The following is a 23,717-nucleotide window of genomic DNA, read 5'->3' as shown; positions in this document are numbered from 1 at the left end:
CATCACTCATTTTTTTAGGTCTCGTAATTTGTTTTTATAGTATATCAACGAAGCAGTATTTTGTTTGTCATCCTGTAGTTATTCCGCAATCTCATTCGGTTGGGTCTGCTTAACGTTGGCTGCGATTGAGGATTTTCGAGAATTTATGTGGCAGACAGCATAACGTCCTCGCATTACTCGTGTGCCATCTAGCATGGATGATTAGAGGCGGAGCTATGTTGTACACTAGAGTAGGCAGGACATAAAGATCGTCACAAACGTTAAGGACGAGGGATCATCGACATCGACCGTTACTGCGCAAAAAGCAGCTGATACACGTCCTCGTCACATCAGTCATTCGTCATACATGAGTGTAAATAAGTTAAAGTATATATACGTATATTCCTGCTCGCAAGATCATCGAATATGCATCTTCCGCAAGAGGCTGTCCAGCGCGCTCTCGACCTGCGGATGGTGCTCCAGGTGGTTATGGTGATGATGGTGATGGTTCCACGAGCCATGAAACGACCCTGGCATCGGCAGCTCTTCGCTCTCGATCGATCGCCGCGGAGTGGACTCGTCCGACGGTACATCCAAGTGCGCAGGTGAAGGCTTGGCCTGCTTCCGCGCTGCTTGCTGCTCGTGCAGTTCCTGGGGCACCTTCGCGTGCAGAGGCTCGCGCGCCGCCTCGTCTTTCTCGTGTCGGAGCGTGTGACCCTGGCTCGGCTTGGACGCAGGGAGGGTTGCTCCACTGCCCGAAGCGTTCGCGTTCTGGCTGCTTGCGTCCGCATGTGGCTGGGCTTCGCTCGCAGGCGGAGGCGACGGTGCATCGGGACCCGCCCGCTCAACTGGCGGGGAGACCTTAACGTGTTCATTCTCCCCAGAAAGCGGCGGCGCCTTCCCGTTCGCCTTCGCTTTCTCCCGCAGAGACGCATTGGCCCACTCGTCGCTCGAGTCATCGTCGCTGTCCGCAGCAAGCATGGTGCGCGAGCGCCAGCCGCCACTGCTGCTCGTGGTGCCGAAGCGGTTGAGGGCGATTGTGCCGGTGATGGCGGCTTTCCAGCGCGCACGGGGGTTGAACTGCTCGCGCAGGCCGCAGAGGTCGTGTTCGGTTGAGGGGCTGTGTGAGGTGAGCCACTGGATTGAAGTTGAGTAGGTTACAACAGGTTTTCCTAAGGAAGTACACGTACGGCGTGCTTGAGCGCTTGTGCGGCAGTGGGCCGCTTTGTTGGGTCGGGGTTGAGAAGATATTTGACGAAATCCTTTGCTGCACAATAAGATGAGGCAAAGGCGGCAATTCAGGATGGAAAGCGATACATACCCTCTTGGGAGACGTTACTCCAGTATCGTTCATGGAACTCGACATGTGCTGCGGTCGTCTCCCGGACGAGTTCAGTTGTGTCGTCCGAGCGGAAGGGTGAGTACCCGCACAGGAGCACGTATGTGATGATGCTGTATCCCGATGCAAACAATGAGTGTCGCTATCGAACTGATGTAAAAAGTGACGCATACCCTGTTGACCAGATGTCTACTGCCTTGCCGTGCCCAGCCTTGTTGAGCACCTCTGGGGCTACGTAGCCGAAGCTACCTGCCATGGAGTGCAGCTGCGACTCCGGTGTATCCAAGTGCTTGGCACTAAATATCAACCCAGTCAGAGCCCGAGTGCATTTCGACAGAAGATCACTCACATGCCGAAATCGACGATTACGATGTCGGAGTGTTCGTCTTTCGTGCGGTACAGGATGTTCTCGGGTCTGTAGTTGTTGAATGAGAAAATGTTCGACCAAGAGCTAAGGAAACGCAACTTACTTGAGATCCCGGTGCACTATGTCATGTTCATGTAGATATTTTACACCGGACAGGATAGACCTGCAAGGACAGAAAGTAATCAGGGCCCAGACACGCAAAACTTCGCGAAAATGGCACACTTGAGCACGGCGACCGCGTCAAACTCTGTGAACTTGCCCCGTTGGGTGATGCGTTGGAACAGCTCTCCGCCGACAGCAAGCTCGAAGGAAAGATAGTATTTCGTCCGTGACTCGAACCATTCGTAGAACTTGACCTGGGCGAGCAATTAGATAGGGCCGTGACGAGGATGTCACAGCAATTAGATCAGACAGGATGTCGTGTGACAGGAGGCTGTGTATCAGATTGGATCGTGCGCAAGGATGAGTGGGAAGATGGTGATGACGTCATCTGACGGAGAAATGCAGAGGAGACGAAGAGAAGCGGGCGAAGCGCTGCTCATTGGTACTGCAAATCAGACCTCGCACGGAAATAAACTGAGAAAACACAAACGGGACGGGAAGGGGAAGGGGAGACGGCATGATTGCGGCGAAAACTCACGATGTTTGGGTGGCTGAGCCCCTTGAGCACATCCATCTCACTCCAGACACTGCTCTCGTTTCCCTTGACCTTCTTTTTAGGAATAACCTTCAGCGCGACGTCGACCGTCATCTGGCTCTGGCTCTTCTCCTTGGAAACGAAATACGATGATATGTAACCCTTCGCGGTCAGATGGGATCCGCCGCTGCCATTGGACGTGGTTGTGTTGGAGCGCGAGGGAGGGTTCGGAGGCTCCGGAGAGCTCGGACGAGAGTGACCGCTGGGTGAGCGGTAGAGGCTCGGAGTCGGAGGGTTATATGATGCTGCTGCCGCGCCGTACTTGGCAATGTGCTCTTCATCGGGCGGGACATGCCATGTCGCGTGCTGTTTCGACCCGTCATAAGAGCGCCGGGCAGTAAGAAGACGTCAGCCTGAGATCAAGCAACCTCAGATGTGAAGTGACCGGCGACGCACCATGACCTTCCCAAACGTGCCTTCCCCTAAGACTTTGTGGATCTCATATGCCTTCTTCTTCTGGAAGGACGGGGGCTGCGGGAGCAGCGAGTCCTTGAGGGAGATGGAGTGCATTCTGGCCTGCAGTGGATGCAACTAGCAAAGATGTGGGCAGAGGCCAAGCTCGCAGAAGATAACGGCGTGCGCGTGCGCGTGTGGCTCGCTGTCAGCGGAAGACCGCCGGTGTGGATTCTGAGGCTATGCTGCGCTTGTGTCGTGCGGATCGTAATCAAAGCGGAGTGTAAGATGTGCTGATTGCTGAGATGGTCGTGATGGACAAGAGACAAGCAGGCTGGCGGCAAGACGCAAGATGTGAACGGTGGAGGATGGAGGGGACGCAGAGCAGACTGGGGCTACGGTTTGGAAATAAATGAAGTCAAGGTTTCTGGGGTCCTCAGGGACTCGATCATCGTTCATCCGGCTGTTTGCGCTTGGGCTTGGCACGGTGTCCTGCGCGTTGGTGGTCGTCAGCTACAACGCTCATTCTGCTGCGCTCGGCTCAATTCGGACTGACATCTACGCAGGTGCTCTCTGAAGAACGTCGACGTACCACTAAATCGGTCGCATACGAAACGATATTGGCACCTCCTCTCGCAAACTCAGCTGACGGCCGATGACGGCCTCGGTGGGGTTGGCCCCGACTGCATAGTCGCTACGCTAGTTCATCTTCGCTATGGATCCATAGCTTTTCCCTCTTGCCTTGCGACCTAGATACGTCGCTGGTAGTTTAGCAAACCATGTGCTGCTCCGCCAAGCCTTCGCATAGCCTCGGTGCTTGGCTTATGCTTCGCTCTTGCAAAGATCGTTCTGGAGAGTGGAATGCGTCCCAGGAGCTTGCGTAGAAACCGCATTCAGGGGCTTTCAGTCGGAATAGACAATGTTGATGGCTCTTTTCCTGCGACTCGCACCGCTCGTCCGAGTGAAAAAAAAACAACGACTCGTCACAGGTCGCTAGCAGTGAAACTGAAGCAGCGTTAGATGATGGTGGGAGACGAGATCCGTAGTCTGGCTTCGAAGAGCTCCGGCAGCGAGATGATCGATGCGCCATCTGCCACTGATGCGCGTCCGAAATGATGGTCGGCCCACGTGATCGCGACGCAACGTTAAGTACGTAACGCGATACCTGAGCGTATTGCTGTCCAATCACTATCCAGCCATTGTGAACTAGCATTCTTTCCCGTGCTACGGTTTTATACTCTACAACGCGCACTGCACCATGTACTGTTACGCTAAAGTGAACACAACCCAGAATTCAACGGAACAATGCCTTAAGCTTTCTCTTCTGCAGGTTCAGACAGGATCTCAAACGCCCGCACGCCTTCCTTTCCCAACAACGTCGCACACGCAACAGCACTCGCACCCGCCGCCCTCATCCTCTTTGCCGCCGCACGATCGGTTACGCCCCCCACCCCAATGATCTTGATCGCCCTCAAGGCCGGATCCGCATGCGCAGCGAGCGCACGCGAGAACGAAAGGACTGTGCCAAGCGCGAGCGGATGTAATTGCACGCCGCCGAGCCCGCCGAGCGCAGGCGGGAGGGCGAACGCGGGCGTCCCGTGGGCGCCTACACCGCCATCAACCTGGTCGGAGAAGAGCACGCTCCCGCCGAGGGTGTTCGTGCATGTGAGAAACGCGAACGGGCTGCGGCTCCCGCTGGAGGTGTACTCTGCGAGGCAGTCGAGGACGTCTTTGGCGCGCGTCACGTCGGGGTAGGGAGGGAGCTTGAGGCCGATCGTGAATGAGGGATCGGCGTGCGCGGCGCTTGCGAGGACTGCGAGCAGGGGACGGAGAGAGGGGAGGTGGTATGACGGCGGGGGCGCGGAGGGGATGTTAGGGCAGGAGGTGTTCAGCTCGATCGCGACGAGGGTGGCTGGGTCGACTATGGGTGACGGGAAGCTGGCCGTGCGCAGGCGCTCGCGGAGACTCTGGACGTCCGTTATCACCTGGGCGAGATCGATAGGATTGGAGGCCGTGACGCTCATGATGATAGGTTTGGGAGCGGCGCGCGTGGGCGCTGCCTCGCTGGATGTGAGCACTGTGAAGACCCACTCGATGTACTGGGAGAGGGGATGAGGGGAGTAGCCGAAGCTGTTCAGCGTAGTGAGCTTGTCGGCAGAGAACACGAACTAAGGTATGAGAATGGAGTTGATGAGTATCGTCGTCTGCGATGCAAGACTGAAAAGAGAAGTCTTTGCGAGACGTACTTGGTTCGACTCGTTCTCCTTGTACCCATCAAGAATCGCTGTGCGAGTGGTGACGGCACCGGTGAACGGCGAGTTGTACAGTTCACGCAACTGGGAGAGTTCTGACGCCCACATGCAGGACGCGTTCAGGAGCGGCGGATCAATCGCCAGCGTATGTATCTGAACCATAGTCTCCGGCGCTGTAAGTCTCAATTTGAGGCGCGATCTGATGTCTGTGGATAGTCAGTCAGTAACTTGAAGCAGATGCGACCCCTCCGCTCACATCGTTGTCAAACTTCAGCGTCACGGAGGTGTTGGACTGCCGCTCTGCAATAAATATGAGCACATCACCCGATTCCTTCATATCTATGTACGATAGGACACTAGCACAACAGCTTACCGGAATTTCACAACGCACTAGCAGCCCAGGAGGACGACCGGCGTCCAGGTACCCAGGGGTTAGCGAGACACGAAGGAGTCATCGAACTGATAAGCTGCAGGCCAAGTTGGAGGGCGGCGAGCTGGGTCGTTGATTGAAGCAGAGATAGCGCTCGGGACGTGCCGGCAGGCGGAAGCGCTGACATTGACGCGATGCGACGCAGTCATGTGATCGTGTATGTGTCGAAGCGCCTTGACGAGTTCGTCTCCATCCAATGGCACCTGTGGGAGCGCGATGAGCCCAAAGAAGGGCGGCGGCCGCTCAAGCTTTACCCTGATACATTATTCATGGGAATGCGAAAGGAGTGCTACCGGGCTTGTCGAAGGTCGCTATGGACCACTTCCCCGCGCACTCGGAGGACTGGGCCGCTCCACGCGACGATAGGCAGGTGGGGAACTATTGAGCCGTCCACTGGCAGTGCCTTCTCACCTTCCTGCTACTACCACTGTTGACTATCTTTCGACGTATTCTCGACTCTGATTTCAGGATGGGCAACTTGTGGTCTATGGCGACGCAGGCGTTCCCTCCTGCGTCCAAGTTCAGCACGGACCAGATCCCCGACCTGACTGACCGGGTCATGATTGTGACTGGTGTGTGCTTCTGGGAGAGATCGTGGCTAAGGCGGTTTGCTGAAGCGTTGCGTAGGCGGGAACGCCGGCATCGGCAGAGAAACGATCAAAGTAAGACAGTAGCAAGTGTTTAGCCGCCCACTCGTACTGATAGAGACGCATAGGCGTTGTTGGAGCATAATGCCAAAGTGTACATGGCGTCTCGCAACCAAGAAAGGGCAGAGGCCGCCATAAGGGACCTGAGGGAGCAGACAGGGAAGGAAGCACTCTTCCTGGAATTGGACCTGAGCAGTTTGGCTGCGGTTCGGAAAGCTGCTGAAGAGTTCCTCAAGTGCACAATTTTGCTCCTTTGTACTATTGCGAGATGCTGATACTTGAATCGCGCAGCAAAGAGCAGGCTTTGCATGTGCTCTTCGACAATGCGTAAGTCCGCCGTTGCATGAATACTTCCAGCAGTCTACAGCTGGATTACTCAGTGGTGTCATGTGGCCTCCTCGGGAGCTTCTGACTGAAGACGGCTACGACTTGCAATTTGGCACCAATGTCATAGGTTTGTCTTCTTGCGAAATACACCGATAATTCGAAGGTTCACTGTTAGCTTGCGCAGGACATTTCTTCTTTACGAAACTGCTGATCCCAGCGCTCATCGCCGGGGCAGAGACTTCGCCAGATCACCACGCCCGGATCGTCATGACTTCGTCTGGTGCTGCATACCGGTACACGCTGAACTGGGATTCGTTCAAGGATGGTCCTGCAAGGAGGAAAATGAGCACTAACACGCTGTATTGCCAGTCCAAGTTTGTGAGTGCGGTGCTCCAATATATCACTCAGCTTACGTCCTAACACTCTGGCAGGGTAACGTCGTGGTAGCTCGTGAGTTTGCGAAACGGTACGCATGTAAGGGTATCGTTTCTGTGTCTTGCAATCCTGGTAAGTTCCTCGGACTTTGATTCGCGTGACGGGGCAGCGTTGGGATTTCCTCACACACCGACGGGCAGGAAATATCAAGACTGAATTGCAACGATACCTCCCTTCGGCGGCTCGGATGTTGATGGTAAGATGGGTTCCAAACTGCCCTCTTAGTTGCATATTTTGGCGACTAATCTCGCGCACCTTAGAACCTCGCCCTGTATTCGCCGCCTTACGGTGCCCTGACCCAACTGTGGGCAGGCACTGTTCCCGAGACGCTCGATTACAACGGCAAGGTATGCATCAAGTCGGTTATCACATACTAAGCATTTAATTTTGATCTTTACTGGCGAACGACAGTTCCTCATACCGTGGGCTAGATTGGGCGAATGCAGGAAGGAGGCGTATGATGACGAGCTCGGTGCGCGGTTGTGGGACTGGCTCGAGGAGCAGGTGAAGGACAAGTGAGGGTGTAGATTCGCCTTTTCCGTGCCCGACTTGTATACATGTATCTACTGTGCATTCAACCTTGGTCGTTCGCGACGAGACTTCAAGAGTGATGGGCTAGTGGTCATTATATGCGCTAGGCCCTGTCACTAGTACTTATATCTGTGCTTCTCTTGTAGTACCGATGGTCTCATAGAGCTTGCCTACAACCGCTCTGCTCCCGCCGCGATACGGTGTTCAAGTCGCAAACCCACCTGGCTCAACACATGGCCCGTCATCCCGATTGAACTGTTGAGATTTTGAGCGAGGTATCCTTGCTATGGGCCTGGATTGCTAATGATGTCCGTCCTTTGCAAATTTACAAGAGCGAAAGCTTTCATAAGGTATGCTTTCGATTGTTTAACGATTCTGCATACCATATTCTGACCCTGCTATCCTACAGCACGGAATCAGTGAGCGAACCAATGTAATGCAAGGCTATATGCAGTCGTTCTGACATCTGCATGCAAACAGGCTGAGGAGCATTCTGACTTGATTTCCACGCAATGTACGCGTGTGCACGAAGTGCCTTGGAGAGATGTCTGTTCAGCTCAACGCCAGTTTCTCTCGGTTATGGAGAATGCCTTCCACATGTCCGCATTTGTTGTTACTCTGTTCTCGTCTTGCGCGTCCTCGCTGACATGTTGAGCTCCTTCCTAAGAGCTTTGCCAACAGTCAGATTCAACAATCTGGCATTTCTGCCCTAGAGAAAATATGGTTCAACCTTGAACGCTGTCCGTATCGGTTGTCTGAGTGCCCGATTCTGACCGTCCATTGTCCGGTGCTGTACTCGCCAGAGGACGCTCCTGCAGAAACGCATCTATAAAGCCGTTGTGTTGTAGACAGGAAACTGTCAACGTTGTACGCGGCGCCGAGCCACAGAACCATGCATGGGCCACGGTGAATAAGGCAGGTTCTGATGCATGCGATCGATTATTCGCCCAGCCAGGGACACATAACATTATCTGCCGAGATCATGTTCTCTGCTATTCAGCTGTTGTGTAAGATCATGAGCAACTTTACTGTATCGGGCATGTAACAGAGCTTCGCGTACTTAGCTGTTGTCATATCGCCGCAGTCAACCTTTCACTTCGCGTTCTCCAGTACGATATCATGGCGCGAGCGGCACACGTCGCCCCTTGACAGGTGTGGCCTTAAGCATGCGGCACCGACTCATACGACAGTCCAACAGTGCCAGCGAGAAGATAGGAAGACCCTCCGCATAACACAATTCGAAGAGTACAACGTCGAGAGTCACGAGCAGTCTCAGTCTCTCCACGATCATCAATCTCAAGGGCCTTCAATTGTATAAGATAGCAGTGCTGTCCGAGGAGTGTACTCGCTTGCACGCCACAGCGCGTCTGTGGCGTGAGACAATCTCAGCTGGTTGGGATCGTTCGCAGTGCTGCGTATCACTTGTCCGTCTCGTCCTGACTCCATTCCGCCGGACGCCAAGACCTGAGACTCTGATTCCAATCTTTCCTCTATAGCTGCACCTGATTGTCAGATCGGTTGGATCATCTGGCCTCGCGATGGAATCTGAGAATTGGAATCCCAATCCGCTGCTGATGAGCCTGGATTTTGAAGAGTTCATGAAGACAGTGTCATATAGAGTGAAACAAGAGGTGGCGTCTATGAGGTGGGCATTATCGAGTTTTCATCAGCTGATCTCACTCTGATTCGTCTTGCTCCAGTGCACAGATGGTGAGCGATGCTGACCACTTTTCTGCTTCAAGCTAATCGCGATCCAAGGCATTACGAACGGAGAGATCATTCGGAAGCCTTATAGCTCTCCTTCGACAGACTCAGAACTCGTTTCGTCCCATGGTTCGCCTGCCTCCTGAGATCTTAGGAGAGATATTCCAATATGCCTGCTCGTGGTGCTTCAGGTGTCATCTTGCTCAGCGTTGGACAGGTCTCAAGGAAGTACTGCAATCTCTATGCAAAGTGCTGCACGTATGCTGTCATTGGCGTATAGTTGCTCATGGTGTGCCTGCCCTCTGGAATTGTTTGGATAATTCTTATCCATTGGCCGAACACTTCTTCCTCGAACGCAGTCGCACCGGCGATCTTGCTGTCAGAATCAGAATTGGCGAAAGCAATGAGGATGGAGACTTTGAGCACTTTTTCAAGTCTCACTCCTTACGCTTGCGTGAGTTACACATGTGGATTGGGTACGAGGAGGTGTCTCCTGATTTCTGCATCAAACCTATACGGCTTCGTCGGTTGAACCTGAGTACCCGTTTCACCAGATCAACACCTTCTTTTGCGACTATGTTATTCACTGCGTGTTCATCGTCCTTGGAGCAAATGCAGCTCGAAGGCCTCGATGGGATCCCACATCACCGCTTCGACAACCTGACATATTTACAACTCGTTTTCGTCCGGGCATCTGTACCAGAGTTCCTTGAACTACTGTCCAATTGTCCAAACCTGACCGATTTGCAGTTGTTCCATCCCAAAATACGTGAAGGCAGTGCAAATGATGATTACGTCCTTTCATTGCCCAATCTGCGCAGGTTACGCATCAAAATCGGTCGGTCGGTCCTTGCTGCCTCCTTGATCTCAAAAATCCCCCTCAGCACCAGTAGGCGTGCTCAATTCTTAGAGTTCGGCACGCCAGTTCAGTTCGTCGACCTCAAATACCAAGGGGACGGCGATGCCGAGCAGATGCCGAGTATTATGTAAGCCAAGTGGCTCGTGGGAACGCTAGGCAGGGAACAGGAGTGGCGAGATTATTTCCGAAGGATTGCTTTACATTTTCTCGATTTTTATTGCCATCTCCCGTCGCAGCTTCCCTAGTGCTCTGGTTTACCATGGATTGCAACATGTATGCACAGAGTTGCTTAGCCTGAATGTTAAAATGCTTCCAAGCAATAATTACACAGACTATCACAGCACATTTGATGACAGCAATATGCAGGACCATGCAGTAGCTGCTGTCAATGTCATTATTGTTCCTCATCTATGTTGTGACTTTGTGAGAGTGAGATACACAGCCATTCGTCACTGTGATCCCCGCCGAGGTTGTCTGCAGCTGGACACCACAAACCGTGAGAAGATTGTGGGTGTGCAGTCTTCTTTTCAGGGATGTCCGCATCGCAATTTGGGGTTTACACAAGCAGCAATTCACACAAGAAATGTAGGAATGTTCCAAAGTTAGAATTAACTGCCGGACATCTCAACAGCCACATTTGCTTATGTAATTCTCGGCATTTGCTCGGCATCGCCGTTCCTTTGGTATTTGAGGTCGACGAACTGAACTGGCGTGCCGAACTCTAAGAATTGAGCACGCCTAGTGTAGCGACACAGATTCATGCCACCACGGATGACGTGCCGCAGGAATTCTTGGAAGCAATTTCTCGACTTCCGATCATGCAGGCAACAACGAAAGCGGCGATCAGCTCGACAGTCTTTATCGCAGTCACTGATGTCTCCGGCATTCTCGGCTCCTGTAGCCTCATGCAGGCACTACCTATGCAGCGAATCCGCGAGCTATGGGTATACGGACAAGAGGATGATCACTACGAGACACGCGTCCATCATTGCCCTACATTGCTTCCACTTCTGGTGAATCTGGAAGTTCTGGTCCTCTGTGACATTCTTCAATTGCGTCAGGTATTAACTACCCTGGCACCTCCCGGCAACATCGAGAGCTGTCCTGTTTGTCCCAAATTGCACACAATCCGTATCATCATGACGAACATCAATGGCCCACGGCCTTGGCCTTCAATCTTCGAGCACGTGGCGAAATGTCAGCAGCAATTGCAATTATCGCGGTTTTCAGTCCATTGGATTCCGTCATATGGCGGCTACTCCGACGATAAATACAAATCTAAATATGGCTATCTTTTCCCGACGGTGGAGTTTGACGTGAAGTTATTGGATCATGATGGACTTGCTCGGATGACAGTACCCGACGCCTGTTTAGCTGATGAAGACAATGATTGGCCCTCCATGTTGAGAGGTCCAGTGCACACCCTACTATGAAGTCGATCAACGCCACTTACATGGTACCGTGGAAGCTCTTAATATGATCAGCCATGAAGTGCTGAAATCCCTCCTCTTTTTCCCAGGAATGGCAACTGGACCGTGCGGATGCTGCGACCCTACCTAAGTGTTCACCGTCATTTAGTGCTCCTCGTCCTCAGTCCAAGCATATAGCAGCTCTTTCTGCATACTGCGTTCTCAGACATTCTCACCTGTTAAACACTGTACCAAAATCTGAAGTGATGCTGTGGGAATCCCAAATCGCGATGCTTGGAATCAGCATACTACCACAACGGGCCCATTGATTATGTGGTTATAGGCTCCGGCCCGCAAATAAATGAAGGGTGAACGAACGGTCCATCTTGATTAATTGGAGATGCAACTAATTGCTTTCATGCGCTGGTCGAGACATGTGCATTGGATGAGGGCCGCTGACTTGCAGCGAAAACGGCGGCAATCCCTTGCTGCAGTTGAATTGAGGTGACGTTAAGCCTATATGGCTTCTTTCATCCGAGCTTTGCTACTGTTATATTTGACGTTTGTTGCCTAACGAAAGGCTGTGGTGTCACAATGTGCGATGCTGTCTGTCAGGCATACCCGCCTGCCTCCACATTCAGCACAGACGAAATCCTGGACCTGTCTGGTAAAGTTATGATTGTGCCAGACAGGTGTGCAATGTCGTGTCGTCGACTTGAGCAGGTAGTGCTACTGACATAAATAGGCAAAACGAAAGGGACGATATTGGCAGGAGGACCGCCAAATGTAGAGGGCTAGTACTGATCACGTTCAATTCACCCATAGATCCTATGTAGGCATTTCTCAAACACAATGCTATGGCTTTTGAGGCCTCTCGCAACAAAAAGAAAGCAGACATGGCTATCAACGACCTACGAAGGCAGACTGGCAAGCAAGTGACCTGCTTGGAACTGGACTTGACAACAGTCTGGCGTCTGTCACTAAGTGATCCGCAGAAGAGATTTAAGGTATGTGCACCTCAGTGTTGAGGCTAAAAGATGGACTCCACACATCCTTCATCGCAAAACGAAAAGAATTATCTAACAATCAGTAACTATCAGCTAGCATTACTTCATTCTTCCAATGCTGAAAAGTTTGTAGTGGTGTTGTGTTTCCTCCTGTAGAATTTGGAGCGCAAGATGGCTATGATATGCAGTCTGGGATGAATATTATAGGTAAAGGGCACTTCTATGCCACTAACGAAGCATGAACTTGGACTCATTCAAGGACGGGCTGGCAAGGACGAGGATGCATAACACCTTCCGGTAGTACTCGCAGAGCAAATTCATGACTGCACGGCTTGTGTTATCATTAACAATACCGAATTATGGTATGCAGGGCATCATGGTTGTGATGCGCGGCGTGCGTGTTGAGCGCTATGCAGATAAGGGAATCGCTTCGGCATCCTACAACCCATGTGTGTTCTTTGCGGCTCTGCAAGACGGTATTTTGCTCTTACAGATATCCAGGGAACATGAAATTTCACTTACAGCATTATTAGCCCTCGTTCGTGCAGACATTCAAGGCAGATCATATTTCGCATGCAGCGGATGCCGCTGGGTAGGCTCGCTTGCCAATGAACATCGGTAGGATCTGACGGTCATCCTGTATTCTAACACAGCGCACTTATTCAATTATGCCCGAGACGATCGACTACAACGGCAAGGTACGTAATCCCTACTCCACCGAGGTATTTCCGATCCTTCTCATGCCGTTCCAGTTCCTTATTCCTTGGGCGAACGCAGCCTGAAGGAAGCATATGATTGTCATTGATGACGGACTTGGAAAGTGGTTGTGGGACTGTCTCAAGAGCAAGTGAAAAACAAGTAAGACACAGATTCTATTAGATTTTACCAAGAGTGTCGAGGGACTGTCGATTCCGTCTCTTCCCCTGGCTAATGGTTGAGTCATTCGCCACGGTGGCATGGTCAGACTGCTGGGCAGCTCGCCAACGGGCGCTAGGTAACGCGTTTGTGGCGCTGAGCGTGAACTGTGACTTGTGACTAGCAGGTGACTAGCGCAATCATCGAGTCGTACCTCATACTGCTTGCACGTCGCGAGTCTTCCTACGTGCAGCTGCAACACGAGACTTCAGATTTAGCCGAGTGCTCTCTGAACGACATTGTCTACGTAGCAGCTTGTCCGTAACGCCAGCAATTTGATGGCGTCGGCATCATGGAGTCCTGATCCTGTGCTGATGAACATGGACCTCGTAGAGCTGTTGGAAACGGTGGCATGCAGAATTTCTAGGGATGTTGCCTCTATGAGGTGAGCACGAGTACGACGTTGCGAATATTTTATATCCTGACTCCGTGGGCTCGAAGTGCAGAGATGGTGAGTGACATGTGCGTATATACACTCACCAAGTTGAGAATGCTTGTAGACAAAGCGAGCCGAAAAGCCATTGATGCTTACGCTTGCGTCCCTACGAAGAGCTCAGAACTCCTACTCTCAAACTGCTCGCCTCCCCACTGAGGTTCTGGAAGAGATATTCCTGCATGGCTCGCCGTCCTACTCGAGAGACAATCTCGCCGATGATTGGGTATCGATGTCGGCACAGTGGGTTTACCTACGTACAATCACCCATGTCTGTCACAGGTGGCGAGAGGTCGCGTTGGATATTCCCAAGTTGTGGACCCATTTTGACGATTCCTGCAAAGCTGTCCAGCAGGTTTTCCTTCAGCGTTCCGCTTCTGCCGAGATCAGCATCGCCACCTGGACCAAAAACCCTAGTCCTTTTCTTCAAATGTTGTTGACCTCCCACGCTCCACGCTTGCAGGAACTACGGTTGCGATCCTACGATGACAGCGATGATGCGTTTCAGTTCACTGTGAATGCTGTGCAGCTTCTACGACTGAAGCTTGGAGGGTTTATAAGGTCAAATACTCAACTGTCCACAACGCTGTTCGCCGCTTGTGCACCGTCTCTACAGCAGCTATGTCTGGAACGCATCCATTGGGTGCCAAATCAAAAATTCGAACATCTCACCGCCCTATATCTCGAGACTCCTCAAGCGCCTCTCAGGGACCTCTTGAACTTGCTGTCTAATTGCTGCAAATTATCGGACTTATTCATCTGGGACCCTAAGTTCACATTCAATACCGACGATCTAGAGAGTCGGACGGTGTCGTTGCCCAAACTGCGTAGATTTGCCATGAGCGACGATTCCATTCACGGCGCGAGAGCGGTGATTTCTGCTCTCAATATCAGTCCTGATGCCGCAATACAGCTTGGCCAACGATGCGTAATGGGGCAGCCCCTGTTGAATGTGCTTTCTCAGCTACCGCTTGTCGGGGCAACAACCAAGGTCTTTGTCGACCCCGAGTTTGTCATCGGCACAAGCTCTTTGTCCGGCATTCGCGGCCCCTACGATATCATTGCGGCACTACCGCTGCCACAGATCCAGGAGCTGTGGCTACCCGCACCTACAGAGATTACTTCGACGCACGTTTCCGATCACTTTATTCGTCTGTTCCCGCGCATGCTCAGCTTGGAAACTTTGGTGATCACCGATGTGCTCCGAATTGAAGACACTCTGGTTGGCTTGATGCACCCAGGGGGCAACAAGATCCGCCCTAAATGCCCCAAACTGCATACACTCCGCGTAATGTTCCAGAGTTGGCGATATGACCCTCCCCCAGCCTCCGTCGTCAAGCTTCTTGCTCACCACCAACAGGTACTTCAATTATCGCACCTATCGATAGAGTATCTCCCAACTTATGCAGACGGGGCGAAACCACACGTTATGGTCATGAAAACCATGTATGACCATCACTTCCCTTCAGTGGAGTATAAAGCGTTGCAGAACACACCGGAAATGACAATACCTCAAATCTGCTTCGGCATAAGAGGGCATTACTGGCCCTCCTTCTTAGACCGGCGGATGGACCGCTTCTTCTGAGTAAGTCTCATTCATCTGCCTTGACGGCGTTGCCCGTGAATTGTGTTTCAGGACATGTTAACGATATGATCCACTCTGGTAGTGTCGTGTCCCACACCTTGCCCGGACTTCCCTTTCCTACCGGCATACAAGAACACTGAAGACCTCCGGTCGAGCACAACTCTTTCGCTTAATCACCCCACGCTTTGTGAGCTGCCCAACTGTCATCCACCGCAACGGTCTACAAGTGCACGTGTAATCCGGATACTTACAGAATGGACGCGACAATCGGATACGTACCTTACTGGAGATGAACTCGTTGTATGCGATAGCGCCCGTGCCATCCGTGCATTGTCCTCCTCAGCTCCTGGATGGGCTGTCGGGATTTCTTTCTGCGCACTGAAAACGTCCCGTTCTGGGTTCGCGGACTTGTCCTGTCTGAGCCAGCCGCTGCCCGCGCACCACATCAGCGAGTTGTCGTCGACATCCGACTGTGGACATTGATCATCTCGTTTGGGAAGAGCCCAAGCGCGACCTGGGTTATGCGCGCCTTCACATATAGATGTCATGGCTCCTATGCAACGAGTGCATGAGCTGGGCGAGCGGTCTTGAAGACGTTTCATAGGATTGCTCCTGCATCAAGCGCGAGATGCCGGACGTGGATGAGATGTCGACCAATGCAGACTGTGCGGCTGCGGCTCACTTTCTTCGCGAACAGACGCAGCAAGGCGACATCAGTGAAGTAATGCTAAGCGACTCGCTTCTCAGCGTGTCATGGAGACGCGCCGAATGGACTATGACAACTTACCCGATGACGTTCGTGCAGTATACGTCTCCTCCTCCGCTTGCTCCCTCCGAAGCTCCTTCCACAATACCCCGGGATTCTCAGCGCTCTTCGATGCCTCGCCGAGCGTCGTGCTAGTTTCCGCGTTGGGAACGACCGCCTTGAATCCTGCCCTTCTCTCCCATTGTGTGCTTGATCGCCTGAGGGACGGTCTGCCGGTGATGTTCGCCCTGATGGGTCCTTTGTGCCACATTTCGGATGCAGCGATGTCGCGCCTCATCTATGCGCGGCCTCTTGCAGCGTACATATCGACGCGCCATTGTTTTCAAAGGCTTATACGATCGTGGGCCTGAAGCCTGTGCTCCTGCCCAGGCCTTCGCCTTCAAGAGGTGGTGAGAATGGGTTCCTGGTTGCCTTTGGCCAAATTTGTGTCATTTAGCAGCTACCCGCCGGAAGAGGTAGAATAAATATTTGGAACCCCTTTCGAAGGTCATATCAATATTCTGATCGGGCTGATTATCAGGAGGATGCATTTAACGCAAGTGCCGTCGTTGGTAGCTGCGTCGGATACCTCTACACCTAATGCACCACATAGAAGTTGGACGAGGCTGAAGCTGAATGTCATTCCGATGCAGGTTGTCGACGTTCAACGTTCAAGCTGCAAGGTAACTGACTGTCGAACGACGTCCAATTCACACTCATGGACTGTACATCGTGTGAAGGCTGAGTCTCGCGACGATTAAAGTGGATAAGTCACGTATAAACACCACTAATACGCCCATGCGTATCCCATATACTTGTCGAGATAACAGTATGGGACCGAAGTAACCGTGGGTCAGTGGATCCTGCTGCTAGAAGACAGCTTCGAACTTGAGGAAATCATGAATGTTGCAAACAGCATCCACGTGCAATATAGTACACTCTGTTGAGGTTCTTTGGATGTCACGTTCCGAACTCTAGGACGAGCAGTAAATTGGGGACGGAAAGGTGAAAACTAACACCGTGTACGGTTCAAGAAGAAACTGGAGGACGATTCCGGTTGAGCTGGCACATTACTACTTCATACATACGAGAACGTTATTTCGTTCAGGAGCATTGAACGCGAGGATCCAATCCTCCGTGTGCCGGACACGACACGGTCACGTGGACCAATATTCTCCGAGCTAACGTGATCAAACACGCGCCGAAGTTCGAGTTGTCCTCTCTCAGTTCCCACTTGCAGTATCCGACGCACAGCCGTGCGTGTCTGCGCTCTGATAGATCCATTTTTACATACCTCGTACTCCGTCTCAGCCTACTCGAGTGACAAACTCGGCTCTCGCTGCTGGCCTTGTTTCCAAGAGTCATCAGCGCCACACCACAACGGCCGGCGAGCTCGTACCAGCCAATTCCTAGTTTGCTCGTACATGGCTCGTCGAGAGATATGGAAGCCTTCAAGGCGTCCACTAGAGGACTGGGAGAACGACGGCACTGACCGTGAATGGGAATTTTCAGGGATCGTCGGCGAAGAGATTGACACGTTCGGAGTGAAACGGTGCGTGGCTGATCGTGGACCTCGTTTGCGGTGTATGCTCATCGATCCAGCTATGAGGTAGCGTACCCTGGCTGAACGTATGGTCTAAGGAGGAAGCTAAGATCCCTCAGATCAAATGGAAAGACTGGCAGCGCGCCGACGGGACGAACACGACCTGGCAGCGCGACATGTCTGACATGTCCGACGTGCAGCGCGAGTGGGACGAGATGCAAGAAGACAAGCGCCTCGAAGCCGCGAGGAGGAACACGGGAGTCAAGGTGCGCCTCGAGCCGGGGCAGGTGTGGCACGAAGACGCCACGATCGAGATGGCACGCGGGTACGAAGAGCAGTATCGGGAGGCGCTGCGGCGGAACCTCAAGTTGTATGCGAGATGGGACAACACCCTGAAGTCGGTCCACTCTGACTCGGACGATGGTGGTCAGCGCAGGGACGGCGGTGGAGCTGGTGACGAGTCCTCAGACTCTACGGGGTCGCCTCGCCTCCCGAAACGAAAACGACTGAGGCCTTCCTCAGACCGGACATCGAGTATGGCAACACAGGTACGCATCCTCGACACACGTTGACTACACACAGTATCCGTCCGTTATTCCATGCGCATCAACTAAACTGAACAACGCCTAGCCACAGGAGCCCCGGAACAACCCACCGCGCCCAGTCCCTCCCAGCCGGCCCAAACCAACCCCGAGGTTCGTCAGAGATTCACCCTCCTCCGACGACGACGACGCGATGGCCGTCGACTTGACCGCACGACCCACGCGACCTCTCCCTCGACGACGACGACAGGTCGTGCGCTCCGACTCTTCCCCGTCTCCACCGCGCACGACGTTCGTGCGCTCCCGATCTTCCCCATCTCCACGCCACATGACGCTCCAGGAGCAATGGACGCGAATGGCTGCGCGCGCCGGGGCAGCTGCCATATACTTTGTCAATGAGGTCAATGCTGAGGAAGTTCCTCCTGGGCTGGACGGGTTCCGGTATTGTGAGCGGCATTACATCAGGTACGCGCATGAGACGGGCTCGTGTGCTGTGGGGAATGGTGCTCACGTTCGTGCACAGGGCAGTGGGCGTCCCAGAGCCGGATGAGCAATATCTCTTGAGTTGCGAGTGTGAGTTGTCTTGCGACGCGCAGGTCTGCGGGTGTCAAGAGCTCTCGGATATCGTGGACGACTTCGGCGACAAGGTGTTTGCCTATACAGACCAGGTTAGGTGTCCACCGTGCATTCGCCTGCCCGGCCGACATTGACGCAATGCTCGCAGAGGCAATTCAAGGACAATCTATCACCGGGCGAGGAAGTCATCGAGTGCAACAAGGTGATCGTTTCACTTTTGTGCTTCCAAGTTGCTTTTCTGAACGTATCTTGAAGAATTGCAGTTGCGATCCGAGGTCGTGCCCGAATCGCGTTGCACAGCAGCCGCGAGATGTGCCCATCGAGGTGTTCCGCACAGAGGAGTGCGGCTGGGGCGTGCGAGCGACGTCGGATCTGCCGAAGGGCAAGGTGCTGGGCATATATACGGGGTGCGTACGATCCGTCGTCGTGATCCTTTTTCATGTAGCTAATATGTCTCGGTGCAGGGAATTGATGTGCGTGGGCTTTAACATCATTATAACCTGCCTGGGTACTGACTTTCGCAGAACGCGCGAAGAGGCCCGCCGGCGCACCGGCCAGAGCAAGTCGTACATCTTCGACCTCGACGTGCACGAGGCGGACGATGACAGCGTCGAAGAAGAATACGCAAAGTACTCTGTGGACTCGTACAGATGCGGTACGCTCGTTTCTAACTGTCGCACGCGTAATTAATCTGAATAGAGCTCAAAGGGAACTGGACGCGGTTCATCAAGTGCGTGGCTGACTCTTTCCGCCATAGTAGACATGACTGACTGTGCGAGGTAGTCACTCTTGCGAGCCGAATATGCGCGTGTACCCCGTCGTATGGGACACCGTACCAGAGGTAAGCTGTCCACGCCGCTCGTCCGCTCAGATATGCTCACACATGCTATCCCAAAGCTCAACCAACCCTATCTAGCCTTCGTGACGACACAGACCATCGTCGCGCGAACAGAGCTCACGATCGACTACGATCCAAAAGCCACAGAGGAGCATAGACGGAGCAAAGGCAAAGGGAGGCGCATATTGCCTGAAGGTGCGAGGCCGTGCATATGCGGCGCGGACAGTTGTCGGGGGTGGATCACTATATGACGGAAAGGAGCTTTCGATGCTTGGATTTTGATATCTGTTATGTGCTTTGTGAGCGCTTTCGTTGCTTTGCTGTAATCGCTATGTGTCATTCGCATCCCGGGAGTCTGTACATGTCGGATGAGCAAACCCTGATCCGCAAGTCAGCAACCAAAGTGACCCGTGCATAACATACTGCATCAGCATGAACATCCACATTATAAAATATATCACCAGGCTCCCGACGAGTCCCAAATCCACATAGAACCACGTCCTGTCAGGATACAGCGGGAGGTGGTGGTATGAACTTGTCGAGTTTCTTGCGGAGGGGATGATCGACCTTTATCCCACACGTCCTCAACGCAACCGCCAATCCCCCCGCCAACCTCTTCCTCTCCTCCTCATCTCCGCCCTCCGACTCCAACAGCTCCTTCACCGCCCTCGCAAGCCTCCCCTTGGGCATCGCAGGCCTATCCGCCCCAGCCGCCGCCGGGGGCTTCTTCTTCTTACCCTTCCCCTTTCCATTCATCTTCGGCACCGCCAACAGGGGCTCCAGCACTTCCATCCTAAACCGTCGATATGCCACAGAGGTTAGGGGGACCACGCGATCGGGGGGACTCGCCGCCTCGGCGTACGCCTCAGCCTGTGCAACCTCCGCGGGCCGTGCACCGTCGACGAGCCCCCACTTGCGGAGCTCCTCCGCCCTACGCTCACGGAGCCGTCTCTGGATCTTCTCGCGCGTGTCGTCCTCCTGTATGGTACGCGCGACGGCATCGAGCACGTCCGCAAGCCTCAGCCACCCGCGGTCCTCGTCCACGGCGCGCTTGACGTAATGGCGGTTCACGTAGTTCAGGAGTCGGCTCACGCTCTGCGCGCCGGCGGAGTAGCGGTGGAAGCACGGGACGAGGTAGTGGATGAGGGTGCTGTCGTCCGCGGGTGCGCCGAGGAAGAGCTCGCGCGCGGTGTCGGCGTAGTACCGGTCGAGCTGCTCGTAGAGGTCCGTGCCGCTCGGCCTGCCCTTGTCGGAGGGCATGGGGCGCAGGCCCGCGACGGCGGGGCCCGGGGAGGCCTGCTCGGACTGGGAGGTGAAGTAGTTGTAGACGGCGGTGTGCACGCCCATGTGGTAGCTGACCTCGATGGCGGGGGCTTTGGAGGTGTTGTTCGTCGGGGAGCGGACGATGTGGTCGAGGGCGGGCTGGAGATAGCCCCAGAGGGCGGGGAGCGAGGCGGCAGGGTTGGCGCTGCCCGTTGATGGGTTGGGCAGCGGGGGCAGAGGGGGCGGCTCGGACGGGGTGCTGTGAGTGGCAGCACTGGCGGACATGTCGAGGGCCAGAGAGAGACGAGATGGTGGCCAGGGGTGCGAAGCTAAAAGTGATCGCCGCGGGTTGCTAAGCCACGGCCCAATCCAAAGTCAGAGAGCTGGAATTCGTCATGTATGTACATACATTAGTCTATAGACAGACAGGCTGTAAACAATTAATGGCCCGCATAAGAGGTATCGGACATCGTACATGGGTAACACATAGAGCAGGGAGTACGCATCAATCCAACCAGCGTCCATCGCATACGTTAAGTCATGACTTCATGTTCATTTCCACTCACACCACCCCCAACACCACCGTCGCCCGCAAACTCACCTCCCTCCCCGCCGGCATCGCCTGCCCACTCGGCATCCCATCCAGACCCACCTCCATATACTCCTCCGTCCTCAAACTACTACTCTTCCACCCCCAACTCTGACTCACACTAAACACATCCGGCGCACTCGTAAACCGCGTCAAACTCGCCCCCGTCGCGCTCGCGCACGCGATCGAAAAGTGCGCCGACACCGCCGGGCGCGGGTCGCGGTACGGCTGCTGCGGCGCGACCGACAGCGCCGTCGCCGGCAGCGTGTTGGACGACGCGCCCCCGCCGAGCAGCGACGACCCGAGCGCGGATGAGTTGGGCGTCGACGTCGGCGTCAGGCTGCGTGACAGCTGCAGACTCGTCCCCGAGTTGTTCTGTGGCTGCTGCGCCGACGACGACGACGCCCCTGCCGAAGACGGCCTTCCATTGCTCCCGTTCCCACTTCCATGATTACTGCTCGGCACCCCAATCAACCTGGACGACACGCCGTTCACCGGCGCAGACATGTGCGGGATCGGGTCGACGGTACTCTGCCGGTGGAGATACACGCCGAGCTGCACGCCCTTTTTGCGCACGACCTGCACGTACACGTTGTACAGGCTCCCCGCGTACCACACCGTGTGGCTATGCAGCCGGCTCTTCTCCTTCAGCGCATCCACGTCCCAGAACTCGACCGCGAACCGGAATGGCGGGTGCGGAGTCCACTTGCCCGACGGCGCAAGCGAGGATGAGGAAGACGAGGAGGAGGACGCAACGGTGGAGACGGCAAACCGCTGCTGTCCCACCCCGAAAAAGTTCTCCTCGCACGACGGCGGCATGCCCGTCTTGCGCGGCGCCGCGTCAATGGTCGTCGGCTCCTTCGCGTCGAACAATCCCTCCAGCGACCCTCCATCGATCGCAGTACTATCCCCAATGCGCACCGACGAGTCTGCAGGCACAGGGAAGAACGCGGCGTCCTTCTCTATCACTGCTGCCACCTCCGTCGTCGGCAGGCTCAGCCCCAGCTCCTTCTCGCGCGAGCTCGGCGAGAGCGGCGGGGAAACCGGGCTGCTGCTGGTGCTGGACGGACGCGTCATGATGCGATGCCGCAGGACGTCCTGGTTCCAGTGTGCGGACTGCAGTACGTGCAGCGGTACATAATGCTGCCCCATCGTCGGCGAGACATCTCTAGAGATCGCCATCAGGTCATCAATACCCTGCGACGCACTGGCCGTAAGTCTCGTTACCGAAAGATGCCAAAGCTCGCACGCACCATGTTCTCGTAGTATATCCCCGTCCGGAACAACTCCTCCCACTCGCGCTCTTCCTCCTCGTCGATACCTTTCCTCCTCCTCATTTCCACGATGGTCTTGGCCATATCATACCGCTCCTTTTCCCCCTTCACGAACAGCGCGTCGCTCGACAGCAACCCGCGCACCCATCGCGCACTCAACCCACCACACCGCCACACAAACGGAATCACCCAATCCCTCCTTTCCCTCTCCCTCTCCCTCGCGCTCACGCCCGCGCCCTGATTGTGCCACGCGCTCCCACTGGGGCCCGCGCCGTTCCTCACAGGCTCTACAAACCTCGACGGCGCCGTCGCCGTGCGCTTCCTCGACCCAGCCGCGCTGCGTCCCGCGTCCGCCGCATCCCACCTAACATGCACGCTCTGCTCTCGCCCCACCTCCGCGCCCGCACCCGAACTCTCCTCCACCTCAAGCTCATACTGCACGACGTCCACGCCCCAGCGTGCAAGCCAGCACGCGGCAGCCTCGCCGACCTTGTCCGACACCGCGCCGTAGTACAAGCGCGGCTCGAGCGCGGAGACGAGGCTCGGGGCGGCGATCCCTGCGTCCTCGCTGTCCGTGTCGGACAGGATGGAGAGGGGCGCCTCTTTGTGGATGCCCATGCTCGTTTCGCGGTGACCGCAGGAGGATTCTTGAGAGGCTGCTGAGGTGGGTGCTTCTTCGATTTTGATCTTGCAGTCGTCAGTCACGTCGAGCTCGTTCATCTTCTGCACGAGGTCGCCCTCCTGCTTTCGTCCTCCTTTTACGCTGCTAGCCTCTTCCGCTACTAGTTCTGCAATCTCCTCGAGGCCGACCGCCGCCTCCATACCGTCGCCCGTCTCGCCCTCGTCGGGCTCACCGACGCCATGGCCGACGGCGAAGTTGAGGTAGCGCACGGCGGTGTACGGTCCGACGGTGCGCAGGATGAGCTGGAGCGCCTGGGAGGCGACGGCGGGCATGGAGAGGAAGAAGGCGGTGGCGAGGAGGGAGAGGAGGAGGCGCGGGGAGGCGGGGTGGTAGCCGTCGGGCGTGGATTCGGGGCG

At 54.7% G+C, this 23,717-nt stretch overlaps 10 protein-coding genes across 10 annotated transcripts; 5 read left to right on the top strand and 5 right to left on the bottom strand.

Moving 5' to 3' along the window:
* Positions 1-135: 135 nt before the first annotated feature.
* LAESUDRAFT_183989 (Pkinase-domain-containing protein) lies at positions 136-3,214 on the bottom strand. Its single transcript, XM_040901493.1, has 9 exons — positions 2,779-3,214; positions 2,326-2,688; positions 1,908-2,041; positions 1,789-1,848; positions 1,668-1,733; positions 1,492-1,614; positions 1,301-1,431; positions 1,170-1,246; positions 136-1,116 (listed from the first exon to the last, which is right to left on the bottom strand). The coding sequence occupies exons 1-9, from the start codon at positions 2,890-2,892 to the stop codon at positions 397-399; spliced, it is 1,788 nt and encodes a 595-aa protein (XP_040763945.1). The 5' UTR covers positions 2,893-3,214; the 3' UTR covers positions 136-396.
* Positions 3,215-3,968: 754 nt separating this feature from the next.
* LAESUDRAFT_743405 (FMN-linked oxidoreductase) lies at positions 3,969-5,532 on the bottom strand. The gene is made up of 4 exons (XM_040911257.1): positions 5,401-5,532; positions 5,284-5,327; positions 5,022-5,233; positions 3,969-4,943 (listed from the first exon to the last, which is right to left on the bottom strand). Exons 3-4 carry the CDS (start codon positions 5,187-5,189, stop codon positions 4,086-4,088), a joined length of 1,026 nt encoding a protein of 341 aa, XP_040763944.1. The 5' UTR covers positions 5,190-5,233; positions 5,284-5,327; positions 5,401-5,532; the 3' UTR covers positions 3,969-4,085.
* Positions 5,533-5,702: 170 nt separating this feature from the next.
* Positions 5,703-7,475, top strand: LAESUDRAFT_679610 (NAD(P)-binding protein). The gene is made up of 10 exons (XM_040905704.1): positions 5,703-6,029; positions 6,085-6,119; positions 6,173-6,339; positions 6,396-6,431; positions 6,485-6,558; positions 6,616-6,809; positions 6,863-6,938; positions 7,007-7,062; positions 7,127-7,213; positions 7,278-7,475. The coding sequence occupies exons 1-10, from the start codon at positions 5,927-5,929 to the stop codon at positions 7,383-7,385; spliced, it is 936 nt and encodes a 311-aa protein (XP_040763943.1). The 5' UTR covers positions 5,703-5,926; the 3' UTR covers positions 7,386-7,475.
* Positions 7,476-8,875: 1,400 nt separating this feature from the next.
* LAESUDRAFT_183941 (uncharacterized protein) lies at positions 8,876-10,179 on the top strand. Its single transcript, XM_040901492.1, has 3 exons — positions 8,876-9,028; positions 9,098-9,107; positions 9,156-10,179. The coding sequence occupies exons 2-3, from the start codon at positions 9,105-9,107 to the stop codon at positions 10,089-10,091; spliced, it is 939 nt and encodes a 312-aa protein (XP_040763942.1). The 5' UTR covers positions 8,876-9,028; positions 9,098-9,104; the 3' UTR covers positions 10,092-10,179.
* A 1,793-nt stretch (positions 10,180-11,972) lies between these two features.
* On the top strand, positions 11,973-12,328 carry LAESUDRAFT_623454 (uncharacterized protein; the record flags this gene model as incomplete). Its single annotated transcript, XM_040903306.1, has 2 exons — positions 11,973-12,092; positions 12,206-12,328. Coding segments are annotated over 2 exons (243 nt in total), but the record flags the coding sequence as incomplete, so codon positions are not given.
* A 1,126-nt stretch (positions 12,329-13,454) lies between these two features.
* On the top strand, positions 13,455-15,452 carry LAESUDRAFT_183911 (uncharacterized protein). The gene is made up of 4 exons (XM_040901491.1): positions 13,455-13,676; positions 13,738-13,742; positions 13,792-15,309; positions 15,392-15,452. The coding sequence occupies exons 2-3, from the start codon at positions 13,740-13,742 to the stop codon at positions 15,307-15,309; spliced, it is 1,521 nt and encodes a 506-aa protein (XP_040763940.1). The 5' UTR covers positions 13,455-13,676; positions 13,738-13,739; the 3' UTR covers positions 15,392-15,452.
* A 545-nt stretch (positions 15,453-15,997) lies between these two features.
* On the bottom strand, positions 15,998-16,476 carry LAESUDRAFT_183903 (uncharacterized protein). The gene has a single exon (XM_040901490.1). The coding sequence runs from the start codon at positions 16,350-16,352 to the stop codon at positions 16,083-16,085; it is 270 nt and encodes an 89-aa protein (XP_040763939.1). The 5' UTR covers positions 16,353-16,476; the 3' UTR covers positions 15,998-16,082.
* Positions 16,477-17,306: 830 nt separating this feature from the next.
* On the top strand, positions 17,307-19,905 carry LAESUDRAFT_726011 (SET domain-containing protein). The gene is made up of 12 exons (XM_040908939.1): positions 17,307-17,606; positions 17,657-17,663; positions 17,717-18,145; positions 18,228-18,604; positions 18,663-18,807; positions 18,864-18,917; positions 18,971-19,122; positions 19,180-19,188; positions 19,240-19,370; positions 19,424-19,445; positions 19,499-19,556; positions 19,613-19,905. Exons 1-12 carry the CDS (start codon positions 17,479-17,481, stop codon positions 19,802-19,804), a joined length of 1,704 nt encoding a protein of 567 aa, XP_040763938.1. The 5' UTR covers positions 17,307-17,478; the 3' UTR covers positions 19,805-19,905.
* A 152-nt stretch (positions 19,906-20,057) lies between these two features.
* On the bottom strand, positions 20,058-21,101 carry LAESUDRAFT_736955 (uncharacterized protein; the record flags this gene model as incomplete). Its single annotated transcript, XM_040910741.1, has 1 exon — positions 20,058-21,101. One exon carries the CDS (start codon positions 21,099-21,101, stop codon positions 20,058-20,060), a length of 1,044 nt encoding a protein of 347 aa, XP_040763937.1.
* A 277-nt stretch (positions 21,102-21,378) lies between these two features.
* LAESUDRAFT_653879 (uncharacterized protein) lies at positions 21,379-23,717 on the bottom strand (the record flags this gene model as incomplete). The annotated part of the gene is made up of 5 exons (XM_040904452.1): positions 21,379-22,602; positions 22,659-22,884; positions 22,930-23,072; positions 23,121-23,279; positions 23,409-23,717. Coding segments are annotated over 5 exons (2,061 nt in total), but the record flags the coding sequence as incomplete, so codon positions are not given.

Source organism: Laetiporus sulphureus, assembly GCF_001632365.1.
Source record: "Laetiporus sulphureus 93-53 unplaced genomic scaffold LAESUscaffold_21, whole genome shotgun sequence".
In the NCBI taxonomy this organism is placed as follows: Eukaryota; Fungi; Basidiomycota; class Agaricomycetes; order Polyporales; family Laetiporaceae; genus Laetiporus; species Laetiporus sulphureus.
This window is presented reverse-complemented; position numbering and strand designations above follow the sequence as displayed.